Source organism: Poromitra crassiceps (genome assembly GCF_964638095.1).
Source record: "Poromitra crassiceps genome assembly, contig: HAP1_SCAFFOLD_287, whole genome shotgun sequence".
Classification (NCBI taxonomy): domain Eukaryota; kingdom Metazoa; phylum Chordata; class Actinopteri; order Beryciformes; family Melamphaidae; genus Poromitra; species Poromitra crassiceps.
In genome coordinates this window covers 182,789-203,595 of record NW_028152113.1, presented here as the reverse complement: position 1 = coordinate 203,595, position 20,807 = coordinate 182,789, and the positions used below count along the sequence as shown (strand labels likewise).

General features: G+C 43.1%; 1 protein-coding gene across 1 annotated transcript in view; it reads left to right on the top strand.

Annotated features, from left to right (window-relative positions):
• The window catches only part of LOC310770982 (ATP-binding cassette sub-family A member 2-like), a gene marked incomplete at both ends in the record, with an annotated part of 103,944 nt that overhangs the window by 42,723 nt on the left and 40,414 nt on the right, over positions 1-20,807 (top strand). Inside the window, 6 exons of the mRNA XM_083663676.1 lie at positions 7,461-7,655; positions 8,519-8,639; positions 8,890-9,174; positions 17,196-17,417; positions 18,193-18,295; positions 19,591-19,916. Coding sequence (XP_083519802.1) covers positions 7,461-7,655; positions 8,519-8,639; positions 8,890-9,174; positions 17,196-17,417; positions 18,193-18,295; positions 19,591-19,916 — 1,252 coding nt within the window. The remainder of the gene's footprint in view (positions 1-7,460; positions 7,656-8,518; positions 8,640-8,889; positions 9,175-17,195; positions 17,418-18,192; positions 18,296-19,590; positions 19,917-20,807) is intronic.

Here is a 20,807-nt window from a genome sequence, read left to right as displayed (position 1 = left end):
AATGACTAAATTCTTTGCACGTGTGTTCAGCCGGAGGTCCTGAACTACAATGATAACCTTAAATGGAAGTGGGCGAGGCCAAGGGGCGTCACCCCCCACCCTTCTGAGATCAATTTAGATAGTAAGTAGCCCTGGTGGCATGTGGGCGGGCTGTGTGTGGGCTAGAAGGCTGACACTTGGTGGTCGTAGAGTAGCAGGGGGTGCCACAAACATACCAAAAGATCAGCCTTCTAGCCCTCACCTCTCTTGAGAAACAGCTGTGTTCACCCTGCGTGTACACCGCGCATGCTTTATCATGTAATATGTAAAAGCTTATATCTCAAAAACGACTCAGGCTAGCAGGCAGTTCCACCTGTGCCTCCCGCCTCCCAAGACCAGAGGCAGGCGTGCGTCCCGGCCTCAGGGTTAGCACCCCGGAGGGCGCCACCCACTTCACCGGTGCCCGCACCCCGGCTCAACATTTCACCCGTGCCTCGCACCTCCCATGACCGGGGTCAGGTCAGCACGGCAGCTCCAGAGCCAACGACGTAATGATGATGACACCGCCGTGACATCAGCGATGATGATGTCAGAGTTCACTTGTGAGGTCAGCAGCGATGGCAGACGGTCTAGGCTGACTGTGATGGCAGACGTGACTTTATGAGGTCACCGATGATGTCATACCTCCCCGGACGTTGTGACATCACCAACGGTGTCATACCCCGAATGTGGGGGGGTATAAAAAGGTGTTGTTCTGTTATGATATGCTTCTTGGTCCTATTCCCCTTTCTGCAATCTGTAAGCTCTATACGTGGCTTCTGCCTTGCTCCTATCTGCCTGATATTTCATTAAAGCCTGAAAAGACATCTCTGTGGTTCTAATCGACCACTGCCCGTGAGCCCTTACCTAAGATCCGGCAACTTCACACTTCACACAAGGCAAGCACATAAACTTCCTTACAAACTGGTCCTTCGAGCCGGCGTGCGTACCGGCCTCAGGGTTAGCACCCCGGAGGGCGCCACCCACTTTACCGGTGCCCGCACCCCGGCTCAACATTTCACCCGTGCCTCGCACCTCCCACGACCAGGGTCAGGTCAGCACGGCAGCCCCAGAGCCAATGACCCAAACTACGCAACCCCCGGTTCCACTGCCCAGACAAGGGCAACGGCCATTGCCAATGCCACCAACACCCGCACCCAGGACACGTCCACCAACAAAGGTCGCCGACCCTGAGCATGCAATAGAGTGCAACGGGCACGGCTCCGCCGAGCCCGCCACTGGGATACACCACACTCAGGTAGGCATGGCGAACGTTGGGACCAACAGCACGGGGCACAGTCAGCCGGCCGGCGTCAACCATTCCCACAAGATAGCCGGACACGACAGCTGGGACCCCCCCAGAGGGCGGGACCAGCCATCACGATTACCTATTCCCGGAATTCACCTCCTGGCCCTGCCCGGGCTCATGGAGACAACTCCAGCCAAGGCCTCTAGGGATGCCAAGAAGTCCGAGCAGAGGAAGCCAAGAACGGGCCCCAAGCCTGTTCCCCCAGAAAGAAGCGGCCACCCGGCTCCCCCTGACGGATCAAGCCACCCTGCTCCCCCAGGGGGAACCGGGGGGGGGGGGGGGGGGGGGGGGGCGACTACACTGGGAAACCTCCATGGGGAAACCGTCATGCCCTCCGTAAGGTCTGCAAAGTGGTGACCCAACATGGGGACCAGAGGCTGGACACATACGCCATAATGGACGACCGCTCAGAGTGGACCGTGCTCCTACACCCAGCAGCACAGCAGCTGGCCCTTACAGGCCAGCCAGAGGACATGCCTTTGCGGACGGTGAGGCAGGAGCCCCAGATGCTTCACAGGGCGGCCGTCTCCCTCATCGTCTCGCCGGCAATTTGCCCAGAGCAGACCTATCGCACGCAGAGAGCCTTTACAACACAACTTAAAATCAACTAAATATCAATGTCTAATGATATTAGAATTTAACATTGTGTGGACGTTAATGTTAAAACGTTTAACAAACGTTGGATTTTGGTTACTTAACAACACAACATAAAATCAACATAATCTCAACATCTCATGATGTTTGGATTTTACGTCATATTGACATTAACATTGGGATGTTTAGAAGACGTTGGATTTTAGTTATTTTATAACACAACTTAAAATCGACTAAATATCAACGTCCGATGATGTTAGAATTTAACGTTGTGTGGACGTTAATATTGCAATGTTTAACAGACGTAGGATTGTGGTTACTTAAAAACATATTTTAAAACCAACAAAATATAAACGTCTAATGATGTTGGGATTTTACGTTATATTGACGTTAATACTGGGACGTTTAGAAGACGTTGGATTTTAGTTTCTTTAAAACACAACTTAAAATCAACTATATATCAACGTCTAATGATGTTAGAATTTAACGTTATGTGGACGTTAATGTTAAAACATTTAACAAACGTTGGATTTTGGTTACTTAACAACACAGCTTAAAATCAACATAATCTCAACGTCTAATGATGTTTGGATTTTACGTTATATTGACATTAATATTGGGATGTTTAGAAGACGTTGGGTTTTAGTTACTTTATAACACAACTTAAAATCGACTAAATATCAACGTCTGATGATGTTAGAATTTAACGTTGTGTGGACGGTAATATTACTACGTTTAACAGACGTTGGATTTCAGTTACTTTATAACACAACTTAAAATCGACTAAATATCAACGTCTGATGATGTTAGAATTTAACGTTGTGTGGATGTTAATATTGCAATGTTTAACAAACGTAGGATTTTGGTTACTTAAAAACATATCTTAAAACCAACAAAATATGAACGTCTAATGATGTTGGGATTTTACGTTATATTGACGTTAATACTGGGACGTTTAGAAGACGTTGGATTTTAGTTTCTTTAAAACACAACTTAAAATCAACTAAATATCAACGTCTAATGATGTTAGAATTTAACGTTATGTGGACGTTAATGTTAAAATGTTTAACAAACGTTGGATTTTGGTTACTTAAAAACACAACTTAAAATCAACATAATCTCAACGTCTAATGATGTTTGGATTTTACGTTATATTGACATTAATATTGGGATGTTTAGAAGACGTTGGATTTTAGTTACTTCATAACACAACTTAAAATCGACTAAATATCAACGTCTGATGATGTTCTAATTTAACGTTGTGTGGACGGTAATATTACAACGTTTAACAGACGTTGGATTTTTGGTTACTTAAAATCACAACTTAAAACCATCAGAATTTCAACGTCTAATGATGTTGGGATTTTATGTTATATTGACGTTAATATTGGGACGTTTAGAAGACGTTGGATTTTAGTTTCTTTAAAACACAACTTAAAATCGACTAAATATCAACGTCTGATGATGTTCGAATTTAACGTTGTGTGGATGTTAATATTACAATGTTTAACAGACGTTGGATTTTGGTTAATTAAAAACACAACTTAAAACCAACAAAATATCAACGTCTAATGATGTTGGGATTTTACGTTATATTGACGTTAATATTGGAACGTTTAGAAGACGTTGGATTTTAGTTTCTTTATAACACAACTTAAAATCGACTAAATGTCAACGTCTGATGATGTTAGAATTTAACGTTGTGTGGACAGTAACATTACAACGTTTACCAGACGTTGGATTTTGGTTACTTAAAAACACAACGTAAAACCAACATAATATAAACGTCTAATGATGTTGGGTTTTTACGTTATATTGATGTTAATATTGGAACGTTTAAAGACGTAGGATTTCAGTTTCTTTAAAACACAACTTAAAATCAACTAAATATCCACGTCTGATGATGTTAGAATTTAACGTTGTGGGGACGTTAATATTACAACGTTTAACAGACGTTAGATTTTTGTTATTTAAAAACACAACTTAAAACCAACATAATATCAACGTCTAATGATGTTGGGATTTTACGTTATATTGACGTTAATATTGGGATGTTTAGAAAACGTTGGATTTTAGTTACTTTATAACACAACTTAAAATCAACATAATCTCAATGTCTAATGATGTTGGAATTTTACGTTATAATGACGTTAATATTGGGATGTTTAGAAGACGTTGGATTTTAGTTACTTTATAACATAACTAAAAATCGACTAAATATCCACGTCTGATGATGTTAGAATTTAACGTTGTGGGGACGTTAATATTACAACGTTTAACAGACGTTAGATTTTTGTTATTTAAAAACACAACTTAAAACCAACATATTATCAACGTCTAATGATGTTGGGATTTTACGTTATAATGACGTTAATATTGGGATGTTTAGAAGACGTTGGATTTTAGTTACTTTATAACATAACTTAAAATCGACTAAATATCAACGTCTGATGATGTTAGAATTTGACGTTGTGTGGATGTTAATATTACAATGTTTAACAGACGTTGGATTTTGGTTATTTAAAAACACAACTTGAAACCAACATAATATCAACGTCTAATGATGTTGGGATTTTACGTTATATTGACGTTAATATTGGGATGTTTAGAAGACGTTGGATTTTAGTTACTTTATAACACAACTTAAAATCAACATAATCTCAACGTCTAATGATGTTGGGATTTTACGTTATAATGACGTTAATATTGGGATGTTTAGAAGACGTTGGATTTTAGTTACTTTATAACACAACTTAAAATCGACTAAATATCAACGTCTGATGATGTTAGAATTTAACGTTGTGTGGATGTTAATATTACAACGTTTACCAGACGTTGGATTTTGGTTATTTAAAAACGCAACTTAAAACCAACATAATATCAACGTCAGATGTCGTCAGTATTAACCGTCAACCTGACGTTGACATTAGACGTTGGACTGACATTGGATTATGGTCACGGACGTCACGACCTCCATCCAACCAAAGATCAACGTCTAATGACGTTGTGTGCCAGCTGGGGTTGTACACGTTCGGTGGCTCCAATATTTTTATAGGAGACGTGGGGGGCGTTGATCCACGTCCCACCGTCAAATTTTTTTTTTTTTTTTTTTTGACGACTCAACTCGTCATTGGCAGTCAACCGTTGGATTTTTTTTGACGAGTCAACTCGTCATTGGCAGTGAACGTGTTAAGAGGTAAATTAGAGTAGATTAGGTCTTGTAAACGGTGTGGAGAAGCTATTTTTTCCTCTATTGTTCGCCATGAGATTGAAATGTTGGGGTCTAACCAGACTGATAATGGGCGTAATATGACCAAAAATACATCTTTAGGTTGGGCACGCAAGTCCTCCATCCTGTCTGTCACGTTGTAAAGTAGTCAATTTAATTCGTGGGCGCTTCTCTCGCCAGATAAATCTTGTAATGAGAGCGTGAATCTTATCCCAGTAGTTTTTAGGAGGTGAGAGGGGTATCATATTGGAGAAGAAATGAATTAAAATGTCCATTTATTAACTGAAATGCGGGCTTGCGGAGAAAGTGGGAGAAGAGTTCGTTTTTCTAAGTCGGCTTCCACTCTATTTAAAATACCTTGGTCATTTTTAGTTGTGGTTATGTAGAGAGAGGGGAAAATTTCTATCCCAAGGTATTTAAAGGATTTTACTACTGGGATGTGAGGAGGTAAAGTGGAAGGGCAAAGAGATGAGTTAAGTGGGAGTAGGGAGGACTTAGACCAGTTAATTTCAAAACCTGAGAGGGCACTAAATTCTTTGAAGATATTTAGAACATATGGTATGGAGGTAGTGGCATGGTCTATGTATAATAAAATATCATCGGCAAATAAAGAAATGTGATGTGTAGTGTTACAGAATGTGATGGGTGAGATCATAGGGTGTTGTTTTATTGCTAGAGCTAAAGGTTCGAGTGAAAGCGCAAATAATGATGAGGAAAGTACGCAGCCTTGACGGGACCCTTTGAAGATAGAGAAAGGAGAAGAGAAAATATTGCCTGTGATAATCATAGCTGAAGGATTAGCATAGAGAACTTTAATCATGCTAATGAAGTTAGTGCCCAAGCCAAATTTATCTAGAGTCATCCATAAGTACTCCCATTCTAAATGATCAAATGCCTGCTTGGCGTCCAGTGAGAGGACTGCACAAGGGGAAGGAGTGTCTTGTGTGAAATGTATCACATGTAAAAGTCTACGTATATTATCTGCAGCTTGTCTAGTTTTAATGAAGCCGGTTTGATCGTGATGTATAAGTTTGGTCATATGTTTTTGAAGTCTCATGGCTAACACCTTTGCATATATCTTGATTTCTGCATTCAAGATTGAAAGAGGTCTGTAGCTGCTGCAAAGGGAGGGGTCTTTCTTAGGTTTTAAATGCACAGTCAAAATGGCAGAGTTGGCATCCCTATTAAAAGAGCCCTGTTCTATAGAAGTGGTGATCATCTGTAACATGGGGTGACCCAGGCAATCCCAAAAGGCAAGATAGAATTCTGGCGGAATGCCATCCCAGCCAGGTGATTTGCCCTTTTTCATGGCCTGCGTAGCTAACTTAAGTTCCTCAAGAGAAATAGGAACTTGTAGCTGTTCAGATGTCTCCTGAGTTAGGGATGGTAAGTTCACATTATTGAGAAAGGTTTCACATTTATCGTGATCTAGAGTCACTTCTGAAGAATACAGACTAGAGTAAAAATTACGAAATTCATTATTTATAGGATTGGTGATAGGGTTATTTGAATGGCTAGAGACAATAGTAGAAATAATAGTGTGTCTGTTGTCATGTCTCAGTCTCTGAGCAAGGAGATGACTCACTCGGCCTGGGCCCATTAAAGTAATAATTTCTTCTAGTTTTGTGAATAAGAAATTCAGCTCTCCTTCTGAGGAGGGAGTCGAGTTCTATACGTGTTACTTGAATATTTAGATTTCTGGTTTCACAAAATGATATTTGCTGCTGCCGCTCCTGCTCGACTAATGTTGATTCCAATTCTTGAATTTTATTAAGTTTAATCCTGCTGAGATGAGAGGCAAAAGATATTGTGGTGTTTCTAATACATCCCTTCAAAGCATACCAGAGGATGCGCGGGTCGTCTACAGAACCGACATTTTCTGATAGGAATTTATCTATTTCAAGTCTGGCAAATTTACAGTAGTCTGCATTCTTCAAAAGTTCGGTGTTCAACCGCCAACGTGTTGCCGGCTTAGGAGGTGTATTTAATAAGGTAAGTTTGACCAATATGACCTTCCTTTCCTTCATGAAGTCTCCAGCTCCCCTGCCTCGTTCTTCTCTCCTCTCTCAGCCTCTCTCCTCTCCTTCCCTCCTCCGCTCCCCTGTCTCGTTCTTCTCTCCTCTCTCAGCCTCTCTCCTCTCCTTCCCTCCTCCGCTCCCCTGTCTCGTTCTTCTCTCCTCTCTCAGCCTCTCTCCTCTCCTTCCCTCCTCCGCTCCCCTGTCTCGTTCTTCTCTCCTCTCTCAGCCTCTCTCCTCTCCTTCCCTCCTCCGCTCATCCACCTTGCTTTGTTTTCCTCGTCCTCCAGAGCAGGCCGGCCAGCCGCAGCAGCCTCCCTCGTCTCTGTCTCCATCCTCGTCGCTGTCGCCTTGCTCCGAGGCTCGGGTCACGCAGTTCATCCGCCAGTTCGTAGCGTCCTGCCTGCTGGTGTCCGACTCCAACACCGAGCTGTCCTATGTGCTGCCCTCCGAGGCCGTGAAGAAGGGCTGCTTCGAGAGGCTCTTCCAGGTCCGTAGTACACAACGATATTAAGATGATCGGCAAAGACGCTAGTAGAGATATCATTTAACATGACATGCAGAACAACATAGCGAGAGTCTGTGGGCCACTCTCAATATCCTGTATCTTCATGGAAAACTGACTGATTGATTTGTCCAGAATCTGGGATGGTGCACATTATGAGAAGATTTGCCTATACAGTATGTTGGATAAACATACATATTTATGTAGTCCTGCTGTTCAAACTGGTTAATAGCCCTTAAGTATGGATTTAGACTATTTATATATGGTATATTATAACAAAAAATTTGCAATGAAAAAGAAAAAGAAAATCAGGAACAAATCACTACTTAACTAATGTTACTGCTAGCATACACTTAGCAAGGCCTGCTATGCTGACATGCTATGCTAACATCTTCCACAAAGGATTATGATTGACCTTATCAGGAAATTGGGGAACTTGTGATGAATCTTCCCCCAAGCAATTTGAATGGTAGAGAAATGAGAAAGGGGGGAAAAACCAATGTTACAATACCACTAATGACAGCAGAAGCAGTAACTTGCAGTTCATCAGCTATAGTCTATAAAGGTTACTACCACAGACGTTTCAAACATGGTAGCTCAACTAGGACCTCATGGACATCCTCTTGGACACATCACGTGAAGATGCCGAGCCCCCTGACCCATACAACCTGAAGAAAGACAGAGGAGCAACAGGCAACGGAGAATGCACAGTGAACATATTTCACCCATACAGCCAAGAAATACATTGGTTCAATATCTGAAAAAGCGGTTTGGAGAGTGTAGCTTGAGGCCTTTGTGAAATGATTGATATATAGTGGTGGTCACTTCTGTTGTATCTGCCCCCGCAGGCTTTAGAGCAGAGCTTGGACAGCCTGGCGCTGACCAGCTTCGGGGTGATGGACACCACCCTGGAGGAGGTCTTCCTCAAAGTCTCTGAGGAGGACCAGTCGCTGGAGAACAGCGATGCCGGTGAGACCCCCCCTTCCCCACACACACACACACACACACACACACACACGCTGTCTCTCACAGCTCAACACCTCCACAAAGTTTTCGGCGGGCTTCATCAATTAGTTATGACTTTCTCAACGAGAACAGATTTCTGCAAGATGTGCATCATCTCGAGTTAAAGTGCTGACTTGAGACTTTTGCCAGTTTGTTATTTTGCGCCGCGTTAAAATGCTAATGTCCTCTCCTTCCTTCCTGCTCCCTTTGGCAGACATGAAGGACTCCCCGGGGGGCAGCTCGGTGGGGAAGCCGAGCGCGGGGGGCCTGGGGGCGCCTCAGGGGGGCACCGGACCCTCGGCCCAGAGCGAGAGGCCGGAGGTGGTGCTGAGCAACCTGATGATGTGCTCCAGGCTGAGCCACAGCCAGGCGTCGCTGAAGTCGTCCTCGTCCATCGGCTCGGTGAGGGGAGACGAGGGGGGGCTCTACGCCGACTTCTACGGAGAGTACTGTCCACTCTTCGACAACGGCCAAGAATCCGACTCGGCCAGCCTGAGGGGTGAGAGAAGGAGATGTGCTGCGTCAGACGCTCTGTGAGCGTTATGACAGCTGCCACCCAGAGATTTGAGGGTGGCACAGTGGAGAAATGGAAGGCTTTTTCCATTTATGGATTTTGCCCCGACTGCTCAGATTGTCTCAGATAATACGGTTACAGTAAGACGTGATGCAATGACACGATCGTAAAAGTATTCTGAAATTTAAGATCGATGAGATTAGACCAAATGTTAATTATCCCTGTGGGGAAATTTGGAGTAGAGTAATGTACAGACCAAATAAAATAAGAATGGAGCAAATGAGGAAACAGAAACCATCTGGAATTTTGACAACACCAGAATAGACAGCAGAATAATTAAGTATGACTAGAATCTAGTCATCTAGTCCCTAGATCACACATGTGGCCCGCGATGGAATTGCAAAAAAAAGATACATTTGTATTTTTACAGTGCACCTGAATACCCGCTGAATAAATGTCCAAAATGTTCATGTCATTCTGGCCAATACTCCACTTCTGTTATAGCATTTCAGTCTGGAATATGGAATATCTTTCAATACTCTTTATGACTAAAAGGCTAAAAGTAATCTCATGTGTAAGAAATGACCGTTCTACATTGAAGTAGAAATTTAAATAATGAACTCGTTGGTTTTGGATTTGTTTAGCTTCAAGAGTGCATTTTTGTTCGTGTGACCCTCAACACAGGCTTTGAGAATCCCGGGCCACTTACTGATACTTATGCTTAAATTTAGAGCCCGACCGATATGGGATTTTTGAAACCGATACCGATACCGATTTTAGGGAATAAAAAATTACCGATACCGATAATATCGGCCGATATTTTTATTTTATTTTATTTTTGTTTTTATCATCAAATGTTTATCCCCCATTAGTGCTAATTTTTTATTTATTTATCCTGGTTGCTGCTCCACCCTCTGCCAATCTGGGGAGAGCCGAAAACTGGCTCCATGCTTCCACATGGGCAGTTAGCCAGCCGCTTCTTTTCACCTGACAGGGGAAGCTTCACCAGTAGGACATAGCACGTGGGAGGATCACGATATTCCAACGAGTTCCCCTCCCTCCGAACAGGCGCCCTTAACGACCAGAGGAGGCACCACATCAGCAACCCTCAAATATCAAACACTTGACAAAGATATGATTGAGTTGACATGAATTGAAATATGTGATGTAGGCAGGATATTTTACAGCTTATTAATAATCTCAATGCAATGAAACAGTAAACTTAACTGGGAATTTAATAATTATAAATAACTAGAAATACAAAAACACAATAGAACAAATAGTTAAGAAAAAATATCAAATATACACAACATGCTGTCCATGCTGTCTATAACTTATATATATATATATATATATATATATATATATATATATATATATATATATATATATATATGTTTTGACTAATCCACCATTCAATTTAGTCACCATCAGGTTAGATGCAGGAGTTGCCGACACACATTCGTTGTAAAGCACGCACGGAGAAGTTGTACTATCAACATCAAATTTAATAAACAAAACTCCGGTTTACTTTTCCATATGAACAAAATAATATAAAACCCAGGATCGACAAACTAATATATCTTGTCTTATAAGTGAAGCGATGCGGTCGGAAAACTGTAGCTCTCCGCCGTCTAACCACACCTGTTCCACATTTCATTCATTAACTTAAGGTACTACAGAGGGGAGGAGCGTCACCCACGTCCCCCCCCAGTCATCATCAGGTAAGTATATCAGGTAACTATTCATTTCAATATCCATTTAAATACAGGTAAGTCGTAATGGTAAGTAAATCTAATTAATTACATATTTCATCAATCTGAATAAAAATAGAATTCAAAATATATTTTCTTTTACAGGTTTCCTTATTCAACTTAAATATTCCCAACATGGCTCCAACATACCGGCCCCTAATTGGAGACGCCATAGCAAAACAATTATAGTTATATCAATAACATTAAATGGAGCCAGAATACACATGAAATTATAAACAAGAAATATCAGAAATCAATTCATCACATTCAGTAATGTTCAATATACTTTTTTTTCTTTTTTTTTCTTTTTTAGCATTTCATAATGTCCCAACTTGAAACCCCCCCCCAGTCCATATTCATCATGCCCCAACTTGACCCCCCACCCCCCAAAGTCACAGCGGCAAACGTGTTCATGGTGGTAAAACCACGATACGCAGTCCATTGAAAAGGAAAGGAATGTCCAATGGCAGTAGATGTGGTGCGAGTTTATGTATGTAAAGATGGGTGACACGGGTGGTGTATGCAGGGGGCAAGGGCATAGTGGGCAGGGGCAAGGGATTTGAACATTTTCATTTTAAGCTCAATCTTCAGCTTCCAGAAGCAAGCAGAGCTTATCAACGGGCCTTTGGAGTGTGTTTGTCTTGGTTTGAACTAAAACACTCCGAACCAGCCCTTTACAGTCCGTCAAGGTCTTGACCACACGGGCTAGGGGCCATGAATTCCTTGGTGCAGTTTCGTCCACTATGACGACTACATCATTGACGTTGAAGTTCTTTCTTGTCTTGAGCCACTTTTGCCTTTGTTGCATGAGTGAAAGCTATTCTTTAGTCCACCTTCGCCAGAACAGGTCTGCAAGGTATTGCACCTGTTTCCATCTTCTTCTTGCATAGAGTTCATCTTTACAAAAGAGTCCAGGTGGCAAGAGGGGTTTGGTCTTTAACTGCAGCAGGTGGTTAGGCATTAAAGGCTCTAGATCATTTGGATCAGTTGAAACAGTTGTGATGGGTCTATCATTGAGAATGGATTCGACCTCGCATAGCGCAGTCTGTAGCACATCATCATCCATCGTTTTGTTTGGTTGTGAATGTATTTCAGTACTGACGTACTGTCTGTCCAGAATGTCGCATTCTCCAGTTCCATAGCTCCCTTCGTAACATTCTGTCAATTTTCACAGCAAGCGTTGCAGCTGCAAGCTCCAGCCTTGGGATGGTTATTTGTTTTAGCGGAGTTACCCTGGATTTGCCCAGCCTTGCTAGTGGCACTCCTAGAAGCGGGTTAGCCAAATCTGGACCTGGGAGAAGTTCTGTATTGATAGATTGACCCTTGTATGACGATGAACAGTCAAAGACAACTCTGAGTTTTTTCTTCCGCTTGTGGTAAACCCCGTGATGAGGGATATACCACATATGGCCGTCATATCTTTGGAGCTCCTTTTGCAGCACTTTTTCTGCATGACCTTTAGTCAGTACTTTTTCCATAAAGGCTTTGTATTCTGTAGCATAAGCATAATCTCTTTTGAACTTCTTTGCAAGGTTCACTGTGCGTTGCACTGCCATTGCATAGTTGTCTGGCAAGACAACATCTTTGTCCCGAAAAGGCAAAGGCAAGTTGTAGTGTCCGTTTTTGAAAACAACTGAACTTGTGGCTAGGTCCATGAATTTCTTGTCTTCACATGACATCTCCCTTTTCTCCTCATGCTCCCTTTCAGGGAAGTCCTGGTTGTATTGTTTAATCAACATGTCCTTAATATTTTCCATTGATATCCGATTAACTGACACTGACTTTGTTCCAGATTCCTCCATAGCAGAACAAGAGTTGAGTGGGCCATTGACCACCCATCCTAGACGTGTCTTGACTGCGTATGGTCCATTTCCTTGACTGTTTATTATTTGCCAAGGTTCCATGGCTTTAGGAACGTCCATTCCTATCAAGATTTCAATGTCCGCATCGATCTCCTTCAGTTGAATTCCACTGAGATAAGGCCATTTTTTCAGATCAGACTGGGTGAGTAGATTTTCCTTGGAAACGGGAATCTTGGCTTGTGTATATACTTTAGGCAAGTCAATATATCCACCCCCATCTAGATTGCCTACCTCAAGTCCTTTGAGTTCATAGCTCTTGACAGGTCCTTCTTGTCCCATTGTTCGCAGGAGAATTTGCGTTCTGCGTCCTTTTGCATTCAGCTGATTCATGAGGCTCTCAGTGCAAAATGTCGCCGAGCTTCCTGGATCCAGAAAAGCATAGGTTGTAATAGACTTGTTTCCTTTTGCGACTTTAACTTGAACCGGCACAATTGCTAGTGCACATTCTCTGCCGGCCCCTGTTCCTTGATCTGCTGAGACTAGTGCACTGTTGATGGAGGTTTCATTTGAATTTGTGGGAGTCAGGTGTTGTGCAGTTTCCTGTTTTGAGTTTTTGCCATCAATGTGCAGCAATGTTGGATGCTTTCGCTGACATGTCTGGCAATCAAGTTTTCTTTTGCACTCTTTGCTCATGTGACCTTTCTTTAAGCATCCAAAGCAGTGGCCATTCCTTTTCAGATGTTCCACCTTTTTCTCATGTGGCTCTGATCTAAATCGAAAGCAATCCCATATTGCATGTTTGCCTTTACAGAAGCTACATGAGGCCTGAATAGCAACCTGTATGCTAGAGTGCTGCTGCACTTTAGGTGTTTGTTGTTTGGTGCTGCATTCTTCAGCTGCTGCCACAGTGGTAACAAAGCTACTGCGTCTTTTCGGTGCTCTTAAGTCAGATGTTTTAATCTTTGAGATCAACCTTTTAGGTTGAGTAGTTAGATCTTTATCTTTAATGTCTCCAAACACAGGGTGCAGTAGGATGTTAGCCTGTGCTTCCATAAATTCCACCAGATGTATGAATCGAGCCCTTGTGTTTGTTTTTTGGAATTTCTCATACGCTGTAGTCCGCCATCGTTCTCTGAGCTTGTATGGGAGCTTGGATAATATCAGTCTTAAAGTAGATGTAACATCCAGTTCATCCATGTACTCCAAGTCTTGCATAGCATTGCAACATTCCCTCAGGTATAAGGCATATGCATGGAGTGATTTCCCCTCGTCTGCTTTAACAGCTGTCCAGTTAAGTGCTTTATCCAGGTATGCATTTGCGATCTTCATCTCATCACCAAAATGTGTCTTTAACAGTCGCATAGCTTCTGAATATCCTCTTCGCACATTCATGTGCAGACAGCTGCTCACTATAGCTCTGGCTGGACCTGCTGTGAACTGTTCAAGAAAGTAGAGCCTATCCTGGCAGCTACTTGTCTTGTCCTCAATTGAGTATTTAAATGCAAGCATGAAAGACTGATAAGATAGCGGATCCCCATCAAACACTGGGACTTCTCTTTTCGGTAATAGGGAGATATTTTGCTGTCTTATCATAAGATCAGCAATCTCATTTTGTTTTTGCACCATAGCACTGAGATCTTCGTGCGATACATTACTGACATCATGATCTTCCAACTGTGGAAGAGATGCACTTGTGGCTCTTTGAAGGCTACTGCTGATGTGTCCCACTGCCCCGTGTCGTTGGGTATTAGGTACTGCAGGCCCTTGAGAACTACTGTGGATGTGTCCCACTGCCCTCTGCAGTGGGGTCTTTGGTAGTGCAGTCAATTGAATGAATTCCACAGGAGAAGTGTCAGAATCCAGTGTATATTCCACCTTTGGTGCTGATTCCACCGTTCCTTGATCAAAATATTCATTCATAGCATCCACTTGTGACTCAGACTCATCATTGCTTAGGAGTATTTTCATTTTGGCATCTGCTGCTGCTATTTGTGCCTCCAACTCCACTTTTTCCATCTTTGCTTTGATCACAGTTTCTTCCATCCTTAAAGCATGTATGTCCTTTAAAGCAGCAGATCGGGCCTCCAGAGCTGCCTTTTCAGCTGCTGCCATTTTAGCTGCAGAGGAGGAGGCCCTAGAGGAGGCTCTTGATGATGATTTTGAGCCTTTTGATGATTTTGAGCCTTTTGTTGCAACAGAGATACTGTCCTGGGAACTGACTTTTGTCTGTGCAATTTGTTCATTTCTCCAAGTTTCAACTTGCATTAAAAAATTAGTGAAATTCATCATTCTGGGTTTATACCACTCAGTCTGGTCTTTCTCCTTTTCATCCTCTGATAAAAGCTGTTGCACCCGTTGATGCACCTCTTTGAGTTCATCAACAGCTTGGCTCAACACGTCCACATTGATATTAACATGATCCACATTTCCACCATCCACAAGCAACGGTTTTGTCTCATTTAATTTCCTTGTGCATCCTGCAAGTTTTCCTTTGCGAGTTGCAATCAGAGATTTTAGGAGTTCCTCTGCCTCAGCCGCAGTCTTAGGTGGGCTGGTCATTTTGTCTTGGACACTTTTTATCCACAAGCTGCTTTTATCTTCTTTGACATCAGTTTAATTAGTATCAATTTTACTCCATAATCCTCCGCTATTTTGCGTTGCATGTATTTACACAGACATCCTTTAAATCATCAGATGCGCTGTTGGCATGCTTCCATTCAAAACACCTTCATAGCGCGTAAAAGCGCTTCCATTCATATTTCCCCGTTGCGGACTGTAGCGCGTCATAGCGCTTCACTTCGCCATCCAGTAAGTAAAGCCCAAGCGTATTCATTCATAAATCGTTTATTTGGCTTGGTTTACTCACGACCGCCGTTTCCATTCACAAAGCTGGTCGCGTCCGGGGATCCACTTCACACGGACATCAAGCTTGAATCCTCCTTTCCTCGTTTGTCTTTCTTGAAAACCAGCTCGCCCGTCATTGCTTTTTGCGTCTTTGCGCAGAGTTTTCCGACTTTGTTTTGACTAATCCACCATTCAATTTAGTCACCATCAGGTTAGATGCAGGAGTTGCCGACACACATTCGTTGTAAAGCACGCACGGAGAAGTTGTACTATCAACATCAAATTTAATAAACAAAACTCCGGTTTACTTTTCCATATGAACAAAATAATATAAAACCCAGGATCGACAAACTAATATATCTTGTCTTATAAGTGAAGCGATGCGGTCGGAAAACTGTAGCTCTCCGCCGTCTAACCACACCTGTTCCACATTTCATTCATTAACTTAAGGTACTACAGAGGGGAGGAGCGTCACCCACGTCCCCCCCCAGTCATCATCAGGTAAGTATATCAGGTAACTATTCATTTCAATATCCATTTAAATACAGGTAAGTCGTAATGGTAAGTAAATCTAATTAATTACATATTTCATCAATCTGAATAAAAATAGAATTCAAAATATATTTTCTTTTACAGGTTTCCTTATTCAACTTAAATATTCCCAACATGGCTCCAACAATATATATATATATATATATATATATAAAAAAAAAAAAAACGGACGATAATTTTTTTTTTTTTACCGATACCGATATATCGATAATCGCCAATATCGGCCGATAATATCGGCGGGCCGATAATATCGGTCGGGCTCTACTTAAATTAACCCACTCATATTCTGGTTTATTTCAAGAAAAACATTTCAGCTAGTGGAAATTCTAATTGGCTGGTAACTTTAAAATCTAGCAGCCATATTGGTGGTCAAAAAAGTTAATTTCAAGCACTGCAGGGAGAGCAGGTGGTGACATAGGAGTGAGTGAGAAAAGGATCAAATATTGGTGGTTAAGACTGAATAATAACATCACAACTGTTCATTTAAAATTAGTTATTTCTCTAAACCTGGCTTCAAATGCCCCAAATTTTTCGCGCCGGCGCCGTTCGGCCCTCAGCAAAATCTGGTAGCGAGGAAATCTTTTTTGTGGCCCTCTCATCAAAGTTGCCCATCCATGGGTTACCGTATGACAATATTTGTTTGGCCCCCAGCGACAATCTGGGTTTCTCATGTGGCCCCCAATGAAAAATAGTTGCCCACCCCTGCCCTAGATGAATGAAATGTAATGTATGAATTAACAGCGTGTATGCAAGGTGTGAAAAACATCATATAGCATATAGCAATAAATCAATGGAGAATATGTGCAATATGAAAAAAAATATATATATGAAATATCATACAGCATTAAAATAAATGTAAAAATGAAGATATATGTGCTATATATACAGATTAGCAATGAGCGAAATGTGCAGAACGCCATACATACAGTACTGTATGTACTGTACAGACTTGACGTCTAGATGTTGTGCAGACATGCATTGTAACAACTTATTAGATACATCCAATCTGCTATTTTCCTGTTCCCCCCACATCTGACATCTCCTTCACCTCCAGGGGACGCAGATAACCCCTCCTCCCCACAGCCGGAGGTCCTGGAGGGGCAGGGCAGCTTCAAGCTGGACGGCTGGTGGTTAAAGCTTCGCCAGTTTCACGGCCTCATCGTCAAGCGCTTCCACTGTGCCAAGAGGAATACCAAGGGCCTCTTCTCTCAGATCCTGCTACCTGCCTTCTTTGTCTGCGTGGCCATGACCGTGACTCTGTCTGTCCCTTCCATCGGTGAGACCATAGATGACTTCTAGTTATTACACACTTTATAGCCTGGTAAACAAGCCGCTCACGTGAACTCACATTTCATTTCGTTCTTCGTTCCCGTCTGGCCTGAAGCCTACACCCAGTGTTTTGCAGTGGGTGGAGGTTGGGGCGGGTGTACTTGCCTTGACAGACAACTCCTTCAGCCAATCAGCGTTGGATCCAGTCAAACCCAAATCCACTCGGGAGAACGGCAAAAGCATATTTTATATAGTTGCGGCGATACTCCTGTACTTGTTATTGAGTCTATTTCTGCAATAACTGCACTTTATGGCTGTTTAAACTAGACGAACATTGACATTACTCCTCGAGGCGATCAGGCAAGGAGGCGGCCATTATTGATTTGTTAGTGCAGTGCTAGTGGCGTTCTTGATTGGCCAACTTGCGCTGTCAATCACAGGGCACTGAGCGCAGTCGCTGATTGGCTCTCCCACTTTGCAGTTTCTGCTTAAAGCCCTCCCAGGGCTTGAGGCCAGACGGTCCCGCAGAACCAAATGAAATGTGAGTTATGGTTGGTTTACCAGGCTACTTTATAGTAATCATCCACCACATGTTCCTATTTTTGAATGTCTGTTTTACTACTCTCTCTATTGCCACTTGTTGAACCGCACTAAAACCATGCTAAGCTCTCTGCATTGTTAGGCAGATACTGATACATAATGGTACTTTGCATTTGAAAATAACATGCAAAAAAGGCAGCACTGGTACTGTAGATGAACGAGCTATTTCTTCTGTCTTGCAGGAGACTTACCGCCCCTGATCTTGTCCCCGTCTCAGTACCACAACTACACCCAACCAAGAGGCAACTTCATCCCCTACGCCAACGAAGACAGACCCCAGTACAGGTCAGACACATTCCAGGAAGAGCATTTGTTTTGTTTTTGACCATTTTCACAATAATTACTCGTACAAACTGTGGGATCATAGTGCAGCACGAGGGAGATGAGGATATATGTAAGTCATGGGGGGTTGGGGGGTGACCCCGTGGGAAAAAAGATAATTGTTTTTTTGTTTGTTTTTTCCCCCCGCCCCCGATTTTTTATCCCATTTTTATCCCCCATTAGTGCTAATTTAATTTATTTATCCTGGTTGCTACTCCACCCTCTGCCGATCTGGGGAGAGCCGAAACTGGCTCCATGCTTCCTCCGAGACATGGGCAGTTAGCCAGCCGCTTCTTTTCACCTGACAGAGGAAGCTTCACCGGTAGGACATGGGAGCACGTGGGAGGTTCACGCTATTCCAACCAGTTCCCCTCTGAACAGGCGCCCTTAACGACCAGAGGAGGAACCACATTAGCAACCAGGATATTGCATGTTTTTGGTGAAGGGGGTTCCTATATGAAGGAAACCCCCGGGAGGCACGGGGAGAACATGCAAACTCCACACAGAAAGGCCCTTTTGACGACCCCACCCGGGCGGTGGGCACTCGAGGACATGCGGACGGGCACGCATTCCTTCAGCGTTCACAGCGTCCCAGGTGGGAATCGAACCCAGGACTTTCGAGCTGTGAGGCGACAGCGCTTACCACTGCACCACCATACCCCCCAGAAAAAAGATATGGTTACGGTTGCGTTTGCATGTGTCTACTACTATTATACAAGCACTTTGTAAGCTCTGTTGTGGAAAAGTGCTACACAAATCAAGTGTGTTATTATTCATTTGGCAACGTCGTCTCGGGGCACACATCTCACACACCACCGCGACGTTCAGCTGAGCAAGCAAAGTGACCCGGCTTCGTAATGAAGGCGATGGAGGCCCACTACGTTGCCGGCTTTCTTGACTATTGGTCCCTCTCTGTCAGGCCTGCTCGGCCCCGCGTCCAGGGCCAGGCTGTTCGCTTATAAGACATGTTAGTATGTTATCTTGTGTGTTATTTTGATATGATAAAAAAAATATTTAATAATTTATGTGAAGAACACCTACTCTTATAGAATTAATTCTCAAAATACTATGTTTTTTTTTCTAGGTGTAGTAGGCAATGCTTTTGTTCAGTATGATGACACTTTGACAGACTAAATCCTCTATTTTCAGAAAAAATAAACCTTTTTTTTCTTCTTAAAAAATATGATATATAACATTTTGAAATAGAACTCCTCATCAAGTGGAGCGTATCTACCCCCCCCCCCCCCCCTCCCTCTCAGGTGTAAGCTGTCCCCAGACGCCAGCCCTCAGAAGATCATCAACACCCTGCGTCTACCCTCGGGCGTCGGCGCCACCTGCGTGCTCAAAACGCCCTTCAACAGCACCCTGGACCAGCTGGCCCAGACCCTCAACCCCAGCGCCAACAACTCCAAGACCCTGGCTGCCCGCTACTTTGACTCCATGTGTCTGGACTCCTTCACCCAGGGGGTTCCACTCTCCAACTTCGTACCCCCTCCTCCCTCGCCCGCCCCCTCGGACGACCCGGACCCCCGCTTCGAGGACGGACTGTGGAACTACACCGCTGCCTCTCCTACCACCATCCATCGTAAGTGCATCTAATAGCAAATGACACCAAAATATGATACATAACCAGGCCTGGGACAAATCATTTCTTTACGGGAACCGGGGCATGACCACTTAGATTTGGGTTTGTGATTTGAGTTTTTGGTGTCTGCAGCAATATTATCTCGATTTTTTCCGAGTCCGTTTTACGTTATGGCATCACCAGCTGGTTTGGAAACCTCACAGTCAAGTCCAAAGCTCAAATCTTTAGCCTGGTCAAAACTGCAGGGAAGATCATCATGGGACTGCTCGCACCCCTCACCCTGCAAGACATATTTGAGCAGTCCACCACTCAACAGGCTAACAAGATTTTGTCTGACTCCTCCCATCATGTGTTGAACCCCTGAGTATGTGCTGATGAACTCTGGTAGGAGATACAGGGTCCCTTTATGCAAGGGCGTCGTTTTGGTGTCAAAGTTGGTAGGGTCGAGGACGGCATGAGGGGAGGGTGTTTCGGTGGCGCCCCGCCGAAAAAAATTTGAGGTTTTTGTTTTACCTTTTTTAGGGGGTGTTGGAGAAAAATATAAGTTAACATGACATCTGACACATTAATCAATAAGCTATAGGCCTAATTATGCTATAAGTTCCATGCCATTTGACACATAGACTCACACTGACATTTCACCCATATAGAATAGCAGGGACTGCTCCAGTTGCTGAAACCTTGGACAGTGCATCAAGTCCCATAACAAACTGATACAGACAGGCAGCCCTGTAGGCTCCAAGTCAAGTCATCACCCCCTCCTCTCGGCCTTTTCCTCCTCCTCTTCCTTTACAGTATAAAGCATAATGACTGTCGGCCATTTGCTGAATATTTGACTCTGTACATCGATCAGACATGTGTACATTGAGATTCATGCCCTCTGTCAATATA